The sequence below is a fragment of the Lytechinus variegatus genome, chromosome 18 (assembly GCF_018143015.1).
Source record: "Lytechinus variegatus isolate NC3 chromosome 18, Lvar_3.0, whole genome shotgun sequence".
NCBI classification, from domain to species: domain Eukaryota; kingdom Metazoa; phylum Echinodermata; class Echinoidea; order Temnopleuroida; family Toxopneustidae; genus Lytechinus; species Lytechinus variegatus.
Genome location: NC_054757.1, coordinates 18,495,314 through 18,518,870, shown reverse-complemented (window position 1 = coordinate 18,518,870; position 23,557 = coordinate 18,495,314). Strand labels below are relative to the sequence as shown.

Genomic DNA, 23,557 nt, shown 5'->3' with positions numbered 1-23,557 from the left:
ACAATGAAATGCAGTTATTATGATATCATATGGGTCTGTGATGCCGTTGCTTGCTATGTTAGGCCCAGTACTAATATACGTAAAATGGCATGTATACCCAATCTTGTAATATATATATATATTTAAAAAAAGGTAATGAGAAATCTGAAAACCCTTGGGATTTCGACCATCATCTAATGATTATTAGTAAGCAACAACTCAACCACCAGGCCATTCCTGGTTCGTGGCCCAATCACAATGAACTAGAACCAAACAGGAGAATGTTTCACAAAGATTCAAGTCTAACTTTTATAACTATAAATCACATTTAAATCTAAGCTGCATGTGATATATCACAAGTCATCACATTGGTCAGATTATACCTTGGTCACATTTGCTCTACGGCGGCCATACAGCGAGTTGAAAACAGCCGTTTTATTCAATTTTATTCAAACCATCTTTATTTAGCTGGTACAAAAATGTTAAAGCGGTTGTTTTCGACTCACCGTACAACCGTCATAGAACAAATGTGTCCAAGGTATTATGCTCGGGGTTAGTCTATAAGAACAGACATTTGGTTTTCGTAATTTGCATCTACATAGTGCATGATGCAGTCTAGAGTAGTTAGACTAGATTCACTATGTACTGTGGCTGCCTCTACCTTATTCGACACAGACAGAGATTTGTTTTGGAGTCTAGTCTTCATTCTAGACATTGTATAATTGGTCAAAGTGTCAAATTTGAGTCTGGGCTTTGAGGCTAGATCCACACTACTGCACAATAGGCCAATGATTATGCATTAAATATCAAATGCATGTTGGCCCTGTGCAGCAGTCACACCGGCAAAACTGACTCCAGACCGATCAAAGCTATTACACTAATTCCAATGACATACCATTGGTCAGTTTGGAGTAAGTGGCCCGTATTCTGCAGTCCGGTTTAACTTAAACTCAGGTTTAAAGTTGTGGTTTAAGTATAGATAGCCAATTGTTACATAATTCACTAACAGTAGAGATATCATATTTCAGCTCATTTGGCTCTCAAATCATTCATAATTGTCTAGGAAGTATAAATAGATGATTGCCTTCACCACCGATGAATCAGGATAGAGCACAGTAAATATAAGAAACATACAACTTAATAAAAAAAATTGGCACTTTTGGCTTCCCATAATTTTAGCACAGAGTTAGACCGTGGTCTAAGTTAAACCTGACTTCAGAATATGGGGCAGTATCATAAGTGTGACTGTATCATTAAGCATGGTTTTTAGTCAGACTTAACATTTTGTGAAACATCCCCTCCATTCTATTCCAATTGGACGTAATTACATAACCACTTTAAACACTCTGCAAGGGCAATTCGAATCAAAATTCAAGGCTTTCTTCGGGAGAAGTACCTATCCTGGCTGAGATTTTCTTTTTTTTTCGCTTGCAACCAATGAAAGATATTGCATAATCAGTCATACCATTAAACTTAACCAACAAAATAAAAGGACGAGGAAACAGCATACAGAAGCCTACACCAGAATCAAACAAAAAGATTTTTAAAAGTTTGATCATTACTTTGCTTTAAATCAAAGCATGTTTTTCTATCATGCAAATTACTTATTGTTTTGTTAGTACATTTGATGTGTTGCTAGTTGTTTGGATGTCAATGAAAAATGATATGAACGAGGGGCCAACTAATATACATGTAGCTGATTGTAAGTTATGCACAACTTGAGGCACGGCTTGTGACCCTTTCTTGTGCTAAATGAAAAACCCCAAATCGTCCATCTTAGAGCCAGGCGCACACTCTACAATTTGTTGTCATCCGAATTTGAAAGATATTTGTGATAATACGTGATATGAACAGTCCAACCAATCAAAGCTTTGCGATCAGAGTTCAGAATAGTTGGACAACTGAAATTAAAAATTCAGTCTAGTTGGGACCTCCCTGTAGGAATAAAAGCAAATTCCATTCCAAATCATCATGATGTCATCGTCCGATGCAACTTGAAGCCGACTCGGACTTTACTCATACCACAGGGCATGCCGCAAGGCAAAATCGCAATTTCATTGTTCCTATGCGAACTTCAAATAAAATCATTTTACTTCTTAGAACTGCCACACTAAATGCGAAACGTGATTTGTAAAAAAATCGTGTCGTATCAGATTGCGTAGTTTGCGCTGGGCTTAAAATGATTGGAGATTATTCCCTACCACCCTTATCAAATGTTTAAATTAAATGAATTTTGAATTGAGATGCTAGTTGTCAAGGAGAATTTTAATCTACAGAGATTCTAGGTGGGAATAAAAATTACTTGAGAATCTGATAGAGTACCCAAGAAAGTAACCAGGGGGGCCGTATCATGAAGCTGTTCGGATGTTACGAATGACTTTGTGACCAACTGGTGACCCTTTCTCGTGCTCAATTATATACCCCTGCATGTAGCTGACTTGGTGCCTAAGAATTTGTTCTAAAAAGTCATTCACAAAGTTGTTCGTAACTTTACAAAAAGCTTTATAAAAAACCCATCCGTTTTGCGTGAAGTTGTGAGTAACCTACAAACAGCTTTATGTAAGACCACCCTAAGGAGTTAATCAGAACCCCATCTTACAAAGAATAACAGTCGATCCGATCAACGTCAACTGTACGGAAATCAATCAATGTTAAAATTCTTTTCAACAGGAAATTTGCACAATGTACTTTGTATACAAAGAAGAGAGAAGCAATCTGAATTTCAGGAAAGTGATGAATGTATGAATATACATCATATCTAGGAAATATTTTGAACAAACGTGCATTTTAGGTGTTGACGTTGCTGGCTTTCCATAGTTGTGGTTGATTGGCTCAATCGTAACTCTTTGTAAGACGGGGCCCAGGTCCCTTTTCACACTAAAGTTAAAAACTTCAAATGAGTCAGTCTTTGCGGGAGTGGAGGTTAGTGAAATCAAATGCTTACCTAGTACCCAGCACGAAGGTCTAGCACATGCTTATGAGATAAAGCATTCATAAACAAAAAGGGCGTTATTGATTTATTATGGTAGTCACAAGCAAAACTTGATGAGGGTTAAGAAGCGAATGATTAACGGGAAGTTCACCCTGATAATAAGTTGGTTTTCATAAAAAAAAGAAGAGAAAGTATTAGTGAAGGTTTGATCAAATCCATCAAAATATAACGGAGGTATCAATTTATCAAGTATTCATTTTGTGACGTCACGGACGAGCAGCTCCTCCATATGTCATGTGATATAAATTTCTGAAAAATTGTCACAAAAAAATCCATTTTATTTGTGCGGTGGAAATGCTGTATATCATCAGACACATCTTACATCCTTTTCTGTAAGTTAAAATATTTCTATTCATCATAATCAATAAAAAAATCGAGAATAGATGGGATTTATATTTCATGGTATAAGGAGAAGATGCTCGCATATAACATCACATACATGAATATAACATTTTAAAATTCATAACTCTTTTCACGGATAGATTTTTCATGAAACCTTCACCAATATTTTTCTGCTTTTCATTAAAACCAACCTATAATCAGGGGGGGGGGGGGTAATCACTGTCATGGGGTTAAGACAAGGTAAATTACTTATTGGTTTACGTCCGCTTCTAATCCTTCTTCGTTTACAGTTTGTCTTCTAACTATTTCTTAGCATTGACATTGGTCTAATTGACATTTGGGCCCCGCAACACACAGGTTAGCGATTAATTGTACGCGTTTTTATCACGATTGACTGTACATTGTCAACCGCAAAATATGCTACGAGGAATGCTATCAAAGCTTTGTGTTACAGGCATCGGGACCATTTACCATTTTGTCTAATTTCCAGTTAGGCTTTAACCATTTGCTCCAATATCCGCCTGGGCCCCGTTGCTTAAAAGTTACTATTACAATAACTTTGCCATCCAATGGTAACTTTCATGGAATCCTTGATTCTGATTGGCTGAAGAGCACTGTTACCATGGTAGATACTATTGGAAGACAAAGTTACCAAAATAATAACTTTTATGTAACAGGCCCTGGTCTAACACTGCTAAGTCTTTATGATTTAAAGAACTCTCAATGAACCAACGTTTCACTTTGCAAAGTAGACAGCATTAAGTAGACGAAGTGGAACTTGGACTAATTTGGCATTAGGCTAAATGAGAATTGGACCTAATAAAGTGTAGACCAACAGCAATTAGGCCAAAGACCAAATAGGTTTAGCTTATGTGGTACTAGACTATCTAAAAAGTGGACCTAATGTCTAAGACTATTAACTGAAGACCACTTCATTTGCTGTAGCTAAAATTGATTTGTATACAATCAAGTATTAATAACATCTATTTTTTTTAGTTTTGTAGGGCTACATTATAAATCAATCCAAAAGAATGCCTCAGTAACAGTCCATTTTTTAATGAACACTCACAACCCAAAATCACCCACAATGCACTGTAATAATCCAAATGGCTGATTATACGTATATAGCAGTTGCATATTTTAGACAAGACATGACATAAACAAACATTTGTGCTAGTAAAAAAAGAAGTTAATATCATAGGTACATGCTTATCAGTTATAATGATTTGTCATGGGTTATATGATTATTCCAACTTTGAGCTCTTGCCTACCTTGTAAATCAGCCCAGTCTTCAAATCGTTTCCTAAACTGGGCTAGTCTCTCCCAGGTCTGAGCTCCCATTGGTTTACTCAAGTCCCGGAAAGTCCTGGGATCCGTCAGGTCCAGTTCCTAGGAAGGACAATGGAAGAAAATTCTCTGAGTCACAGTCGGCAACGACTAACAAAAAGATACAATACTGTAAGACCTATTAGCTAATATTTTTAAAACGCTTATGTATTCAAAAGTCTGCAAAAAGGAATAGTTGGTATTTCAGCAAAGCTAACCTCTAAGTCGTAGGAATTCACAAAATGACATAATATGAAATCATGTTACTGTAAGATCTATCAGCAAAAGCATTAAACAAGATTCTGTATTTTATTAAAACATAGCAAAAATATGCACTTCTGTCTTCAAGAAGAAATGATTTGTATTTATGTAATCCTCCACCCAAAAGCTTTTCTCAGAGTCGCAGTCAGCAAGAATTGACCTCGGCATCCGCGTCCTTTTTCACGGCATTTATCTACATTTGCCACTTTCCACCTTGGTGTAGTAAATGCGTGCTTGGTAAGGAGGAATTCCTTGAATGCTCGAGCACCTCATCAGGGTTGCTGTGCTAAAGCGGGGTAATAGTATGCAGCACTTAGAAACATTGTATTAACTACTTTATAAACGTTGCATATTATTATTATTGTTATCATCATCAGCAGCAGCAGTATCATCATCTTCATTATCATCATTGTTATTATTATTTTTATCATAAATTACAAAGATAGATATTGCATGAGATTGTTCTAGGATCTATCAGCTAAAATATTCAAAACACTTCTTTATTCAAAACACTGCAAAGAGAGGAATATAATTTGCATTTCTGTAGCTTACCTCTGAGTCGTAGTCGGCGAGAATCCATGGAAAGATAGGATATTGCATGAGGTCATTGTAAGAGCGACCAGCTAACGTGTTTAAAGCCATCAAGTACTGGAAATTGCTGATTTCTCCTCTCTACAAACACAAAAAAGAATACGATCCATCATAAACTTCAATATTATTTTTTTCAGGATATCATCATCAACATAATCCTCCTAATCATCATCATCATTAGTCTACTATTGTCCTCTTCGTCACTACCAGATGAGGTTTATGGGTACCTGGCAGGAATTTATTCCTTAAAATGCCAAACGCTGGAAAGACTGCTTCAGCTAGAGCTGAAGTCCTTTGGAAGTGCATAGAGATGTTATTCATAATGTGCTATGTGTTATACAAAGACTATTATTATTATAAAGTTTGTTTTATCACCTGAACTCACATCTAAATGTCTAAAACATGGCAGAGCATGAAGACTTTTAGATATGTTCATTTTCTGGAGGGGTTCATTAACTTTTTAGCACCACTGTATGTTATAGGTTCCTGGTTCAACACTTGCCTTCCTTGTCAAAACATCCCAAATTGAATAAAAGGAGTGGATGAAAAAAAAAGGAAAAAAAAATATTTTCTTACCTCCCATCTCTGAGTGACTGACTTCATACCAATGATACTTCCAAGAAAATTTGGTCTGGAGGGGAAAAAGGGAAATGTTGTTACATTCCTTCCAACATTCTTTTTATACAACACTGAAATCCAAACTAAGATCTTAGATACATTGTTCATGAGATATGCAGATTCATGATTTACATGTATTTGTCACAGAAATAATTAAAGAATAATAATAAACATTGGTGGGGGCGTTAGTAAGAACTACCAACACAGATGAAATTAAGAACAAAGTACACAAAGTAACATTACCTGAGGGACATACACAGTTTGATTGAAATGAATGCATGCAAGGTTTGAAATTTTAAATGTTTGAAGAATCAGTCAATTGAGCAAGGACAAAAAGTTCATTCATGACAGTATCAATGCTATACACATAGCATAGCACAGTCACGGAATGCATGCATTCGTGTGCACACGCCTTCTCTATTTTAGAGAGCATCAGCGAGTTAATCCGTATGTATCTAAAAATGTCATTCGCAATTTTGTTGTCTTTCCGTTGTTGCCCACAATCATGGAAAATGATTATTATGGCAAGTTGAATGAGGAAGATCAGTAAAGAAGACACCAGGGGGGAGGTTTCACAAAGATTTAAGTATGACTTTGAGTAGCACTTAAATGCCTAGTTGCGTGCGGTATAAAAGGCATAACCGCATAGGTCAGATCATGCGTATTGATCAATAAGATTGCGTGTTGCATATCATTTACGCATCCGCATTAAATTGCGATTCTCAAGTCATACTTAAATCTTTGTGAAACACCCCCTGTCCTGCAATGTCTCAAACCAGAGATCTAGTATCATCCCCTTATCTGCTTGCATTCTTCTTTTCTTTTTATTTACAGTGCAGATTAATTTTTGCTGCGCACTTGCTGCTCTCTGGTGCATGTCCACGCAAAATAACAAACGCACACGTGACCCATTTGCGCGTGTGTGATTGGCTTCAGTCTTCAAACAGGTGGGTGTTTCATAATGCTCTTCATAAGTTAACAGCAACTTTACGAACGACTGGTGAACCTTTCTTATGCGCTAACCCATCGCCAATGGTGTATACCATTTACAACGAGAAAGGACCACCAGTCGTCCTTAATTTACTCCTTAACTTAACTTACGAAAAGCTTTATGAAACGGCCCCCTGGAATATCAACAAAGTTATAACAGTGTTATACGTACCCTCCTTCCACCTGTGCTCGTTTGCTCTGTAATGCTACTGACTGTACAGCATCATCTGTTAACCTCGTTGCTTCAGTATTGAATCTGTATGGAAGACAAAACATCACCATGGTCATAATTCATAAAGCTTGTTACAATAACAAATTTGCAATAACAGTTATAAGCTACTGAAATCCTTCAATCTGATTGGCTGATAGTAATTTTGTAATGGAAATTGTGCATTTGTCATGATAACAAAGCTTTATGAAACTCACCTTTGGTAAACCTTATTCCTCACTTTCCTGGGGAATGCTAAGAGATAATTTCTTCCATCGGATGAGAATACTTCAATGGCAATGGGCTGTAAGGAAAGGACAAATAAACCATTTAATTACTTTAATCCCAAGAATACAGTTTCATAGGGTCACAGCCTAAGCGAAGGCTGGTAATCTTAGACTCTTAGGCCCATATTCTGAAGTCGGGTTTAACTGAAACTCAGGTTTAAGAATGGATAGCCAATTGTTACATAAATCGCTAACGGTAGAGATATATTTCAGCTCATTTGGCTCTCAAATCATTCATATTTGTCTAGGAAGTATAAATAGATGATTGTCTTCACAATCGATGAATCAGGAAAGAGCACAGTATACATAAGAAACATACAACTTAGTAAAAATTTTGACACTTTTGGCTTCCCATAATTTTAGCAGAGTTAGACAATGGTCTAAGTTAAACCCGACTTCAGAATACAGGCCTCAAAGTTCAATTGTTTGACATTGAATCCTGTCTCCAAAAACATGCTGTACAAATAATCTACATATATAAAAGACGTACTGCAAGTTATTGTTGATCACTGTAGTTTATCATCAAGAAATATAAGCCGCCATGATGACTTCCAAACAGCTACTACTACTTCTAGTGTTTTAAGAAACACACTTTCCTCACTATACAAGCTCACAATCAAAATATGTCTATACAAACCATAATTCAAGATCCAACATTCTGACATTTTCTATTCTAAGGTACATTTTTGTGCAAGGTCCTTCCTTTCACATCCGTTTCCTAAATTTTTCAATTTACCTGCAATAGATATCTCCTCTTGAGGACCTCTCGGATTTCCTCGTAGGCAAACTTGCTGCACATCCTCTTCCCGCTTGAACGCTGCCCTCTAGAGGCACGTGGAATGATAGGGTCTTGGTGTCTGTAAGTGTAACGAAAGATGGAGATGAGGTAGAGGGATATTGATTTTTTAAAAATCATGACATCTGCTGAGCTTGGTAACTGCAGACTATTCCTTAAGACTGTGGTGACAGACATTTTTTTTCAGTCTCGCACGAATTTAAAACTGTTAGCATCACTACCATCATTACAATCATTATTTTCACCATCATCCCCATTATCATCATTGACATCTTCAGCGACATCATCAATAACAGAATCAATCTCATCAACATGTTAACATCATCACAGCTAATCTAACAACGTCTGCCACTTCCACCTCCACCATCACAATCAACTTCATCATCACCAATGTCATCTCAAGCTTCTGCTCCATTGCAACCTCCTCTATTTAAACCAACGTCAACATCATCATCATCACCCATGCCAACACCATCAACAAAATCATCAACTTTTTAATCATCACCATCATCATTATCATCTTCATCATCATCATCACCACCACCACCACCATCATCATCACCACTTCCATCATCAGTCTCCTTTACTTACTGGTCGGGTACAGAGTCAATGTCGCAAATCTCTCTTGAACTGAGAAGGGTGAAGCCATCAACAATGTAGAAGTGGTCTTTGCAGAACAGTAGAAGCCCCTCCATGGTGTCCAACCCTTGGATTCTGGCACAACGGAAGATGTGACGGATCTACAAAAGGTGAGAGAAAAAAAATTGTAATCCCCTTTCAATCTAACTTGGGAGTGTTTCATCAGAAGTGACAACTTTCCTCAGCTGTGATTGGCTGAGAGGCACAAGTGTTTGACTTGTTACTATGGTAACTGTCGGATAAACAAACTTTGTTGAATCATGAAATGCTCCCCTAAAAAACCTTCACGTTGGAAAATACATCGTCTTCCATTTCTCTCATACACAGTAGATAATATTGAGTCTCTGGACATTAGACCTGGAAGTTAGGTCAAATTTAAGCATGAATTTTAACTGTCATTTTGTCATCCGACATGTCCTGCTGACTATCGACTGTTTTCACAGCATCTGGATTTATACAGGAATTACCCAGTTCCTCCTAAATGACGGGCAGTCAAGCTGCTCAGAACATTGACACTCCTCATCTTGTATATTCTTCATTGCCGAGACTCCTCACTCCACCTACTCTTCTCATGCTCCAAGACATCAACATAGCTCACCTAGCTTACATTCCTTTTCCAGACTTCACCTTATCCCAGGAAATACATGTATCAATCTACTCTTCCAATCAATTCTTTTTCACCCTTCATGCCCAACTCATTCTCTTCTATTTTCATTCCTTAATTACATTCTCTTCGTTCCCCCATCCCAGAGATGCCAACCTGGTCTAGAACATTTCAGTATTCCAAATGCTGAAAATCAGTATTTTGGTAAGGAAAATCAGTATTTTCCCAGAAATACCACAGGACCACACATAAACTTAACTTTAGATATCAGTAATTTGCATGAAACCACCAGTATTCTTTCTCATTTTTCAGTAATTATTACTGAAAACCAGTTCTACTTGGCAGCTCTGCCATCCCCACCATTCTTTTTCAGGACTAACCACGTGGTGAACCATAAGCCTTCTCAATACAACCCAGTTTCAGAGTTTAAAAGTTGAAAATGACAAATGAAGCAAAACCTTTTCTCCTTGTTCCAACAGATTTAAGCCTGCAGTGCCACATTTTATCTCACATATCCTGTTGAATGTTAATTGTTTTCATTGGCATGAGTTTTATACATGAATAACCCTAGTTCCAGTATTCAAAAGATTCAATATTGTCAAACCTTTTCTCCTTGTTCCAACAACCGAAGCACCATTTGGTTGTCAGTCTTCTGCTCTTCCAGCGGTTTGTCATTTGGATTCTCGTTGTCGGGCGTGTCATCGTCGTCATCCTGGTTGTTACGGTTGCTAGGCTGCCTCGTCATGATGGAAGAAGCTCTCACATCTATAGACAAGGAGACAAAAGATTTAAGCTTATCGACTTTCATCCTGAATTCCAACTACTGTAGTTATCATTCGTTTTACCAAATTTAAGTAAAGTGCTTTTTGTCCAACTACTACACAAAATTCAATAGATGGGACAAATGCCAAGACTCGGTGAAGACTTCAGATTCCAAAATCATGTTTTATGACATTTTTTTTAAGGATAAACGCAAAGATGTTTTCCTTATGCATTTGAAAAGCATTTTCAATTGCCCAATTTTTGTGAGCCAAACAGCATTTGCACAGAAACACATTTCTGCACATAATGTTAACATTAAGGTGTTTTGAAATGCATTTGTACTTTGATCACTTTCAGTTCTACCCAAAGATTTTTCCCTTTCAGATTTATAACTTTGGATTAAAAAAATTTTATTGTGAACATCACTATTCCAGTTGTCATGGTAACCCCTCAACTGACCTGGTCTGGTATCGTCGACATCCATCATCTCTTCCTGGTTGTTATCGCTCTCCATGTTAAGATCTGAAAGACTGCCCTCGTTGGGGGTGATGCCTGGTGCCGATTCCAGGAGGTTCTTGGTCTGTTTGCATTGGCTGTACTTCTTACTGTCGAAGCTCACCGCCTTCCTGCCTTTAGAGGGCTTCTGTAATTGACCAAAGATGTCGAGAAAAACATTAACCGTTTAGGACAATGAATCATTTGTCGCCCTTAATGGATAAGCTTTTATTCTCCAAAATGGCAACCTTAGTGTTCTTTTAGTAGAAAACTCTGAATAGCTTTTAACCGTTAAGGACAATTAAGTATTTGAAGCCATATTAGATAAACTTTTATTCTCCAATTTGGCAACGTTAGTGTTCTAGCAAAAAAAATTCTGAAGAACTTTTATTTTCAAATTGCTTTCAGCATTAAGGAGGCTTCTGTTACAAATCAAGGATGCCATCAAATATTCAAGTTTCTTGTTTAACTCAAATCAAATTAAATTGAATTGAATTCCTATGTTCAACTTTGACATCATTGTTTCACAAATTCACATCAAACAATATGTACATGTATATGCGTATATTAGAAATATCTTGACAAACAATCTAAGGGGATCATACAACTATCAGGATACAATCTGCACCTGATGATTATTGTAGAACATTATGCCCCCCTCCTTCCCCCACCATTAATCTCAGACCGCACTTACATTGAGAATCATTTCATTTTCCGCCCGATACGGGTAGTCCATGTAGAAGTCTGGATTGCGTATCATCTTCTTCCTCATCCTCGATGGGCCTTCTGTCATATCAAGCATCCATTTATCCAGGTAGGAGCCGTACGGGGGTCCCCATAGCCCCCTCTCCCTCATCAGCTCGTGTTCTAGCTGCTCCCATTTCTCCTTCATGAAGCGCATCAGGTGCCTTTGGCTCTGCAAAGGGTGTGATTGTTGATGAGAATCGATTAAAAGAGAATACAATCAACGTTAGCTGCAATGTGCCATCCTACGTACAGAATTTGATTTTTTTTGAAATGCCAACGGTATCAGAAGAAAGTATTTCAACAAAGTTATCAAGATAAGAGTACTCTGAATAAGGACATTCAGCACAAATAGAATGAAGGGAGAAATAATCATAAAGGGGAAATATTCTTTGATAAATGGTGATAATAGTGATGACGTCAATGATGGTGGTCACAATGATGCTGCTGTTGATGATGATGGTGATGATGATGACGATGATGATGATGGTGGTGATGATGATGATGGTGATGATGATGATGGTGATGATGATGACGATGATGATGATGGTGGTGATGATGATGGTGATGATGATGATGGTGATGATGGTGATGATGGTGATGATGGTGATAATGGTGATGATGATGGTGATGATGGTGATGATAATGATGAGGATGATGATGGTGATGATTATGATGATAACTGACCTGTTCATGTTGCTTCTGTTGGAGCTCCATCAGTTCTCTCACGATAAATACATGGGTGTGTGTCCACATTAGAGCTTCCTATAAAATGAACAAAATAAAATACAATCTTTTCAAAATCAAGTAAGACATCTTATCACATAACTACTAATTATATTTTCACAATATTGTGGGGCTGCAATTCATATCTTGTTTTGGATAACAAGTATATTCTACCATTTCTGTGATAAATTTTAGTTGTAACACTTTGGGAGAGGGGCAGCACTCTATGTGAAAGCCGCATTATTTGGGGGCATTGAAGGTTTGCAAACGGTAACAGTTTGCACGGGACAAATAACACACAGCAGAAAATGATGAGCACATAAAACGTGTCAATAATTACAAGGAAAATTGTGACTGGATACGTTTCTCATCCACATTGACAGAGCTGCCAACCTGAACAAGAGCATTTCAGTATTTTCAAGGCTGAAAATCAATATTTTGGTGAGGAAATGAGTATTTTCACAGGAATACCATAGAACACATAAACTGAAACTTAAGAAATCAGTATTTTGCATGAAACCATCAGTATTCTTCCCTATTTTCAGTACTAAATACAGAAAATCAGTACTATTTGGCAGCTCTGCATTGACTTAACTTCAAATATGGGAAATTATTGGGAAATAATCCAAGTTTCACATTTATGTAGCTGACAACAGCAAAGCGATTTCTGATGCAATGAGACAAGAAAATTCAGAATAATTCCAGAGGGCTATACCAGGAATGCAGAGAAAAATCAGACTATTCATAAGTTTGTACTCAACGATCCTCATAAAATGGCCAAGAAATAATCAACCTGGATTTAAAATGCAAAATTGGCCAGAGAACATGTAGCAGCGCTCCACATACACTTGCAATGACACAATGAACAGAGACTGAGAGACTACTATTGCTCTAAATATGCAAAACTAAAAAGCAGTTCACGATAAAATCATCAGCACAGTAAGATTGCAAGCAGGTATTGCTGATAAGTATTTGAGCAATGGAAAGCACTCTCGATGAAGTATTCTTATTCAGATAAGTGGTTGGAACTTAATCACTTTAAAACTTGAATTACTCATGATTTTGATAACTTTTGAAAAGTTCTTTCACTTTCAATCAGTTTTTGTTAGGGAACACTGGCAATCTGAGTAAAACTAAACAAACCAAAATATTGACAAAGGCCTTGATTGACAAGTTACAGTTATAAAACTAACATCCGTGATTTATTTCTTGTTTTTATTTTCAAAAGCAGGATATACAAAATCACAAATCAAGTTTTTTAAGTGTATATATATATATATATATATATATATATATATATATATATATATATATACATAAAATATACACAGACGAATGTTAGATTTCTGAGTGATTATACTCTTTTACTTCAGCAGGAAGTGTATGCTGATGACCATGAAAGCAACTACATGTATATAGGAAAACTGCTGGGTTTCTTCAATCTGCAAAATTGTCAGATTATCAATTTTTGTGCATTAAAAAAATTATAAAATTAACAAAAAATTTTAGGCTCAAATGTAGAAGGTTCAGAAATTTGTAGTCGGTTACAATTGAAACATGATAACTTAATTCATAAAATATTTAAAAGATTGGAGATGTAAACTTAAGACCAAAATAAATAAGTTACAATCGACAAATCATGAAATAAACAATATCATTTCATAATATCATAATATTACTAAATTCATCATATTTGAAAAGTTCTGGATCAAAGGCTACAAGTATTATTTACCTGCATGAAGTTAAGGCTAAACCTGAAGGTTGCGCTCTCTCGTTTGCTCTTCAGTGAGGGAAGCATCTGTAGTCCGCCAATGACCTTACTTGCTAATCTCTGAATATTTCAGACAAACATGATCAAAATCAGATAAAAAGAACATTTGTTAGATTTCAATTTAGTGATTTCAATTGAGTCTTGGAATCTTACAACCGACAACACAAGAGTACAAACAAAAATAAAGTTGTTTTTAATGCTTTAAAAGAGAATGAAGATTTTTTAAATATATATTTTTGGAAATATACAAGGTTTTTATCCCCATTAAATAATCATTACATTTACTCAGTTGTGTTTGATGCATTAAAAGAAAATAAAGATAATGATATTATTTCTTAAACATATGGGTTTCTTTTATCCCAAGTAAGAAATTTGTACATGTCCTTTCAATAATTATAGAAAATAAATTTGATTGAAAATATTGGGAGTTATTCAATTCACAAAGACATTACGTGAGGACCACCAATAAAATGACTGAACACAAATGAATTAGCCTGTGACTTTCCTCGCATCTGATTGGTTAAGAGGAAATATGTTGGTGATGATGGCGTGTCGTGAATTGCTCCCCCTTTTCCACAATAGACAGGGAGTGTTTCACAAAGGAATGATTTTTATTGACAACAGCAGAAATCCTTGCATTTGATTGGCTTCAGAGGAAATATGTCAGGGAGAAATATGCCGTTGTCAAATGCTTCCCGTTTCCCCAAGTCGACATGGTACGTAGTAACTTTACTTACAGATTGATTAGTTTGTGCTTGTTCTTTGGATGACAGTTTCTTCTCCACTGACAAGTAATTGTTCCACATCTTACAGGCAGCATCTCCCATAGCAGCCCTATGAGAAAATAAGAGATCAAAACAAGTTCTAAAGTATGAATCAAGATCATTCTTTATTCTTTAATATATAAATCCAAAACATTATTCAATATCTAGTCTTTTAATTTGGTGTTTAAATAAGTTTATTAATCTGAGGCATGTAAAATAAAGATATAATGGACTTTAACCCCAGCCTAATAGAACGGGCGGGGGATGTTTCACAAAGATTTTAGTATGACTTAGTCGCATTTCAATGCCAAGTTGCATGCGTTATAAAAGGTTTGATCGCATTGGTCAGATCATGTCAAGAGGACACGTACTACTGTGTATTGATCATTATTTTGAAAAATAATCATACCTTTCAGCAATTTTAATCTCAACTGTTTTTAAGCCACTGCCATGGCATCAAAATTGTCAAACCTAATAATGAAAGCAGCTTGTTTACTTTTTCTGTTTATAGTGACTCCCATAGGAACTCGGCAGGACAGCCAAGCTGGTATATAACCGATTACCTAGGACACATTTTAGTCTAGGTTAATCAGTCATAGTGGCTGACGTTATAGATCACAGATATTACTCTCGGGTCTGAAGAGGCTACCTTAAATAAATGGTAATAAGAAAGATTCCATGCCGTGGAAGCGCCGTGGTATAGCGGTTCTGACTCTCGCCTTGTAATCAGATGGTCGTGTGTTTAAATCCCACCGTGGCCTAGCGTCCTTTGGCAAGGCGTTAATCCATACTTTGGCACTCTCCACCCAGGTGTTAAATGGGTACCCGGTAGGATGTGAAAGCCTATATGTAGTATGCTTAGCAATTGAGTCTTGGAACTCTTGTTGGAATGCTCCCCAAGGAGTGGAGAAGGTGCATACATTGTATGCGGGCATGCAAGGATCCGATGACCGGGGTGATAATATGTGTGTAAAGCTCTTAGAGACATCGTTCCGATGTATTAAAGTGATTATTTCACTTTGTTCTGATTTAAAAAATTCTCATTTTGGTTCTTGAAAATGGGCTATACACATGTTTCGTCTCAGTTTGAGAATTTTTTAAATCAACTGCTCACAAAGTGAAACGATCCCTTTAAGCGCTACATAAATGCGGAATATTATTATTAAGATGAAATGAAAAGGGCTTCAACAATTTCTTACCTAGCTACTTTGAGATCCACAGTGACTGTATTCCTGGTTCCAGCAGACCTGTAAAAGGAGGAGTCAATGCAGTTTGATGAATGACAAAATTAATAGTGATAAAATCAAATCAGATGATGAACATGACAAACAAAATGAAAATGAAAAACCTTAAAGAGAAATTCCAGTAGTTGCAGTGAACACTGATTTCATGAGAAAGCCTTTAAAACGAGGCTTAATTGTCAGTATATCATCGAGGATCTAGATCTGGTACAGTTACATAAACTGAACTTTGTGAAATCTTGAAATCTACGCTGAAAAATGTTCACACTGAAGATCACCGACACAGATAGGCACACGTGGGACAGCGTATTAATATTGCTGGAATAAAGACCCGACGGAAGTGACCGAATCCGCGCTTATTTTGCTTATTTCTCAGCAATTACACAATTTCTTCCAGAATCCTTTGGTACATATTTTTTATTCATACAAACAGACACTTCAGTGGTCATTGTATTAGATTCTGTCAAAAGTCATTTTGAGGTCGTTACCAAAACTGGAATTTATCTTTAAGCTGTTTTCATAAACAACTATTCATTTTCAAAACAGATTCACTTGGGATGACTATTGGTTCCAAACATCCATAACAAAGTTACAAAATATGAAACAAGTGGAATGCCTCTGGCCGTCTCACCTGCATCACGCGGTTCAATATAGCAGCAGTGCTGACTTTGAATACTACTCTAACTCGCACAAGATGTTCAGTGATACATGGTTACTCTTAAGTCCACTTTTTATGAACAAGACCAATAAACTTACAGAGATATGATGGTTATTCAACAAAAACCCCAACATGGCCAAAGTTCATTGACCTTACATGACCTTTGACCTTGATCATGTGACCTGAAACTCGCACAGGATGTTCAGTGATACTTGATTACTCTTATGTACAAGTTTCATGAATCAGATCCATAAACTTTCAAAGTTATGATGGTAATTCAACAGATACACCCAATTCGGCCAAAGTTCATTGACCTTTGACCTTGGTCATGTGACCTGAAATGCGCACAGGATGTTCAGTGATATTTGATTACTCATATGTCCAAGTTTAATGAACTAGACTAATAAACTTTCAAAGTTATGATGGTAATTCAACAGATACCCCCGATTCGACCAAAATTCATTGACCCTAAATAACCTTTGACCTTACTCATGAGACCTGAAACTTGCACAAAATATTCAGTGATGCTTGATTACTATTATGTCCAAGTTTCATGAATCAGATCCATAAACTTTCAAAGTTATGATGGGAATTCAACAGATATCCCCAATTCGGCCAAAGTCCATTGACCCTAAATGACCTTTGACCTTGGTCATGTGACGTGAAACTCATGCAGGATGTTCAGTGATACTTGATTAACCTTATGTCCAAGTTTCATGAACTAGGTCCATATATTTTCTAAGTTATGATGACATTTCAAAAACTTAACCTCAGGTTAAGATTTCGATGTTGATTCCTCCAACATGGTCTAAGTTCATTGACCCTAAATGACCTTTGACCTTGGTCATGTGACATGAAACTTTAATAGGATGTTCAGTAATACTTGATTAACCTTATGGCCAAGTTTCATGAACTAGGCCCATATACTTTTTAAGTTATGATGTCATTTCAAAAACTTAACCTCAGGTTAAGATTTGATGTTGACACCGCCGCCGCCGTCGGAAAAGCGGCGCCTATAGTCTCACTCTGCTTCGCAGGTGAGACAAAAACTAATAGTTTTTCAAAGGCCTTTTCTCAAATCTGCAATGTAACATGTGACTTAGTGAGTGACTGGTTAATGTCCTTGTGTGCTAACCTAGATTCTCAACCAATGTAATTCCTAATGGCTCCGTTTGAATATGATTTTGTAAATTAAAATCATTGTTATTAACAAGCTTTTGACCCCCCAAAATCACTAGGATTATAGAATACTGTCCAACTCTCTTAAAGCACCAGGGAAAATGTAAAGGTGTCTCATTAAGAAAGGAAACATGTTTCATTAATTGAAGATTATTTTCATTTATAGACCATCCTTACAATACAAGAAATAGAGAAAAGCAAAATGTTAATCTTGACAAAAATAATACCAATTTGGGAAAATAATCCATTTCATTTCTGGTCCTACTTTATGGAATCATCTGCCAAGTAATATTAGAAACACACAAGTCATGAGATATTTTAAAAATCGTTAAAATTAATGCTACTGGAAAATTATTATCAATTTGGTATGGTAAAATACTGCCTGAAAACAAATAATTCTATTTAAAGATTTTGTGAATAATTAAGATATTTTTTCTTGTAAATAGTGTAAATATATTCACTGAAAATGATCAAAATTTTCTGCAACAGTAATAAGTAGAATTAGTCCTGAATTTGATGTACAATATTGAGATTTAGTTAAATTTTTTGTTTAAACTATGACAATGACATTATTTGGGGCTAACCTCAATTAGCATCTTGCTACTATGTTAGCTCCAATTACCAAATGTTTTGTTTGATGTACTATTCCTTGTAATTGTACCTGACAGTGATATTTGGTAATGAATTCAAAAATTCAATTCAAATTCAAAATTCAGATATCAAAGCTTGAGAATAGTTGGTATAATTTGTTACACATATACTTACGAATTGGGCAAAGTGACTTTGAAGATCTCTTCAATAACCTGAATAAAAACATACAGAACAATGAAAATTTTAATTAATTTAGTGATAAAAAAATTGCCAGTCATCAGCATTGTCTCAACAGAATATCTCAAAAATCTCTTTGAATGGATATCCTTCAATGAAATCAATTCATATCACATTATCTCGTCTGATCGGATTACGATATATGGACTTAATAAACATAAATACTGACAAAGTGTTCAACACTGATCAACTTTATCTGAAGTCTCCAAGCACTCCCAATAAGCTACTACATAAATTGTATCTATCTAGCTTTAGCAAAGCAGCTCTCTCCCACTCTGCACTCCAGGTAATAAATAAATTCCAGGTCCCTAACAGGTTAAGCACACCTCCATATTACCGGTATGCTATTTCTTGCTCAAGGAAATTCATGCCTTGTGTGAGGCTCGTAGCAGTTGTACTTTGTATTCTCCAGAAAAGTACCATATAAATCCAACAATTGTAATTACTATCATCATTATTATCATTACCTGACAGAAAATATCAAAGCATCCTCACCGATTTCTTGGCCATGATGAGATCTTCCCACACCCGCCGTCCGGCCTTCATGACCAGTAGCTGACCCTCTTGGACGGAGCCCTGTTGGTTTTCGTCTTCTATCTTCCGCTGTCCTTTCTTGTTGCCCTCTATCATAGGGTTCACGTGCCAGGTCGTGTTCCGCCTCACTTCCCCAAGGTTGCTGGGTAGTGCATTGCCTTCACCACTAGTTACAGAGAGGAGAGAGAATGGGATAGAAAGTGAGAGTGGAGGGGAGAAATGGAGTGAGAATGAAATAAAGGGAGGGGGAGAAAGGACGGGTGATGGAAAGAGAGGGGAAGAAAGGGTGAGTGACAGAGAGAGGAAGATAGGATTAAGGAAAGAGAGAGAGAGGGTGAGAGATGGAAAGAAAGTACAGAAAGAGGGTAGAGTGAAAGAGAGGAATGGAGTGAGAATGAAATAGAGGGAGGGGGAGAAAGGATGGGTGAGGGAAAGAGAGGGGAAGAAAGGGTGAGTGACAGAGAGAGGAAGATAGGATTAAGGAAAGAGAGAGAGAGGGTGAGAGATGGAAAGAAAGTACAGAAAGAGGGTAGGGTGAAAGAGAGGAATGGAGTGAGAATGAAATAAAGGGAGGGGGAGAAAGGATGGGTGAGGGAAAGAGAGGGGAAGAAAGGGTGAGTGACAGAGAGAGGAAGATAGGATTAAGGAAAGAGAGAGAGAGGGTGAGAGATGGAAAGAAAGTACAGAAAGAGGGTAGAGCGAAAGAGAGGAATGGAGTGAGAATGAAATAGAGGGAGGGGGAGAAAGGATGGGTGAGGGAGAGAGGGGAAGAAAGGGTGAGTGACAGAGAGAGGAAGATAGGATTAAGGAAAGAGAGAGAGAGGGAGAGATGGAAAGAAAGTACAGAAAGAGGGTAGAGTGAAAGAGAGGAATGGAGTGAGAATGAAATAGAGGGAGGGGGAGAAAGGATGGGTGAGGGAAAGAGAGGGGAAGGGTGAGTGACAGAGAGAGGAAGATAGGATTAAGGAAAGAGAGAGAGAGGGAGAGATGGAAAGAAAGTACAGAAAGAGGGTAGAGTGAAAGAGAGGAATGGAGTGAGAATGAAATAGAGGGAGGGGGAGAAAGGATGGGTGAGGGAAAGAGAGGGGAAGAAAGGGTGAGTGACAGAGAGAGGAAGATAGGATTAAGGAAAGAGAGAGAGAGGGAGAGATGGAAAGAAAGTACAGAAAGAGGGTAGAGTGAAAGAGAGGAATGGAGTGAGAATGAAATAGAGGGAGGGGGAGAAAGGATGGGTGAGGGAGAGAGGGGAAGAAAGGGTGAGTGACAGAGAGAGGAAGATAGGATTAAGGAAAGAGAGAGGGAGAGATGGAAAGAAAGTACAGAAAGAGGGTAGAGTGAAAGAGAGGAATAGAGCATTCATGAGTTCTAAACAATTTTTACACTAAAATGACCTACATGTACATGTATTCAATATTCACATAAAACATAAGATTTTCTGGCATTATTACCATCATTATGATCTTAGTCTCCATTGATAAAACTATCACCTACATCATCATCATCATCATCCTCATCATCACCACCAACATCATCATCATTTATCATTATCATCATCCTCACCACCACCATGACCATCATTATCAACACCATCACCAAACTTACAATCGTCATCACATCATCACCATCACCACCATCATCATCATCACCATCCCTGGAGAACTCACTTGCTCGCATTGGTGAGTACAAAGAGACAGTGACACAGACATCCAACAAACTCCGACTCGTAGTTGACCGGACCAAACAGCAACGTCCTGTTCTCTGTTATGTGCCTCAGAGATTCCAGAAGGGATACATGGTCTGATATATCACAGGAAATAAAAATGGTAAAAACTTACGTGGGATACAACTATAAAACACGAGAAAGGGATGGCTCATTAGCACTTCTCTAGTGTCATAAGTTGTATTTCTTTCACCTAATTTGTGAATGAGGATGGCGATTAAAACATAAATTTCTGTGCAAATAATTTATGTCGGGCCTCAGTTTTTATTGGCAGCAATCTGCCACGTGTGACAGATCCCCTACGACTTTGGTCCCAAATCAAAGAAGAGATTCACTCATTAAATCAGTGCCAAATTTCAAACCAAAACAGATCTAATGTCTGGGATATCTATCAGAGAAAATCAGTTTAATTTTGTTCTGGGACACACTGCATTTTGTTGCTTGCCTTTCATTGCATTCTTATTCTTATTTTTGTAATTACTATTATATCATGTCTTTTTATACACCAGGACCAAGATGCAAAACAGTAATTTTATCTCTGATCTTGTGAACCTGTTTAAATATGTGAGAATAAATAAATTCATGGATCCACTCCCCAATACAATTTTTCTTTTTATCAATTATTACATACCCACTAGGTCCCTACGTTCTTCATCATCTTATTTGCTTGTGGTTCAAAAAGTTATAAAAATCCTTTGCACATGCGTGCCCCATACTATTTAACAGACTTCTTAAAGACATTAAAAATTGTATCTCTGTTGAGTCTTTCAAAAATGTTCTTAAAACCTTTCATTTTACTTCTCAATTTCTTCTATGTGCCTTGAGCACTCTACAGAGTGGATTTGGCGCTTTATAAGTCACAGGTATTATAATAATACTCTCTTGTTGTTGCATTTCCTGACACTCACCAGCCAGAGATTCCAGGGGCCTTGACAGTTGGTACAGCACTGTTCTGTTCAAGCAATGGTAGATGTTATCTAACTGGATTCCATGTGCTGAAAGGTATGCAAATAAAAAAAAAAGATAAGGAGTTTGACAACATGTGCTGCCCAGGTGCCCACTGCATTATCCATTCATCCATAGATTTGTTTAACCAAGAATTGGATCAATTTTACATTTATTTGTAAGAGATATGATGAATGAACATTACGAAACATGGATATGATTCACAAGTTGAGTCTTGCCAAGTCATTAGAATGTGTCTTTAGCCACCTGAGCCTGTAACAAAAAGCATTGCAATCATTTTAGAAAACAAAATTTAGAATTAATTGCATTGACTAGAATAATAAATCGTGAAAATCAAGTGTGCAATTAATCACAAACAATGTTACGAGACCCAGGTGGGTGTTTAACCCTATCTAGGCGGGGGGGCCTCAGAGGCCCCCCCCTCAACGAATCACGCAATATTTTTGCCGTGCAAATTTTTTTACTGCGCCGCTCGCAGACTTTTTACTTTCAAGTCTTGCGCAACTTTTGAGACCAACTTTGCGTCACCCGGGTAAGTAGTTCCGAAATTACTCAACATTATGTAAGTGCATGTCAGACAGAAAATTGCTCAAAAACATGATTTCGTGTACAAAGTCAACGCAAATTGTGTTTTCAACCAAATTCATAAATGTATGATTATTTTTAGTTTTGCTGGTCTACATGTATTTATTTTATGCTTTTTATGATCACAGAAGAGTCCCCAACAAATTTCATTGAAAAAACAATGAAAAATGAAAGGTAAAAAAAAAACCAAAGAAATACATAAGAAATTGCAAAAAACAATAAAATACTGTACATAAGAAAATGATTTGATATCGCAATTTTTTTCATGTACACTTGCTAAAAACACCACAAACAGTTTCTATACCAAAAATTAGTACATTGGAGCTTTATTTAGGGAGTTAGAGGAAAAAGAATGATTTCGCATACTAATTACGCATAAATTAGCATAATCACTTAATAGCGATTTGCATGAAATAAATTACTATACAATCTTGTAGATTATGTCCCAGGCAACCCGTGTGCCAATTTTCGGCACGATCTCGCGATCAGGCCGAGAGGCCCCCCCCCCCAGCCATATGAACTCCCAAAATACCCCGGCCTAGATAGGGTTAATAAAGCTACATGTATCCATAAATTGCGAGTGACTTTACAAACGACTGGTGATCCTTTCTTGTGGTGGATGGAACACACTAAATTATCATTCATGTTGATTTAGTTTCTAAAAAAGGGTCACCAAGCATTCATAAAGTCACTCGTAATTTACAGACAGATTAATGAAACATGCTCTTGATCTCACACCTTGTTTGTCTAATTTCTTGATCAGATAGCAAAAAATATGAGTGTCTTTCTATTGACCTATACATCTACGGAAAACTGTACAATATACCAGAAAAAAGATGGTTTGGAATGGAACAAACTAGATGGGTAACGGACAAAAATAGTTGGCTGAGGAAAAAAATTTATAATGAAGTAACTTCCGTAGGAACTCGGTAAAGCAGCTTTCCGCCGCAT

General features: G+C 36.9%; 1 protein-coding gene across 1 annotated transcript in view; it reads right to left on the bottom strand.

The window, feature by feature from the left end:
* The window catches only part of LOC121431620 (WD repeat and FYVE domain-containing protein 3-like), a 105,220-nt gene that overhangs the window by 16,475 nt on the left and 65,188 nt on the right, over positions 1-23,557 (bottom strand). The window contains exons 39-57 of the mRNA XM_041629202.1: positions 21,964-22,050; positions 21,000-21,132; positions 19,297-19,501; positions 18,739-18,776; positions 16,095-16,142; positions 14,869-14,965; positions 14,093-14,191; positions 12,322-12,399; positions 11,585-11,806; positions 10,855-11,038; positions 10,238-10,398; positions 8,982-9,130; positions 8,331-8,451; positions 7,526-7,611; positions 7,272-7,355; positions 6,068-6,122; positions 5,453-5,572; positions 4,585-4,702; positions 2,924-2,953 (exon numbers count right to left, since the gene is read on the bottom strand). Of these exons, the coding sequence (XP_041485136.1) occupies positions 2,924-2,953; positions 4,585-4,702; positions 5,453-5,572; positions 6,068-6,122; positions 7,272-7,355; positions 7,526-7,611; positions 8,331-8,451; positions 8,982-9,130; positions 10,238-10,398; positions 10,855-11,038; positions 11,585-11,806; positions 12,322-12,399; positions 14,093-14,191; positions 14,869-14,965; positions 16,095-16,142; positions 18,739-18,776; positions 19,297-19,501; positions 21,000-21,132; positions 21,964-22,050 (2,115 nt within the window). The remainder of the gene's footprint in view (positions 1-2,923; positions 2,954-4,584; positions 4,703-5,452; positions 5,573-6,067; positions 6,123-7,271; positions 7,356-7,525; positions 7,612-8,330; positions 8,452-8,981; positions 9,131-10,237; positions 10,399-10,854; positions 11,039-11,584; positions 11,807-12,321; positions 12,400-14,092; positions 14,192-14,868; positions 14,966-16,094; positions 16,143-18,738; positions 18,777-19,296; positions 19,502-20,999; positions 21,133-21,963; positions 22,051-23,557) is intronic.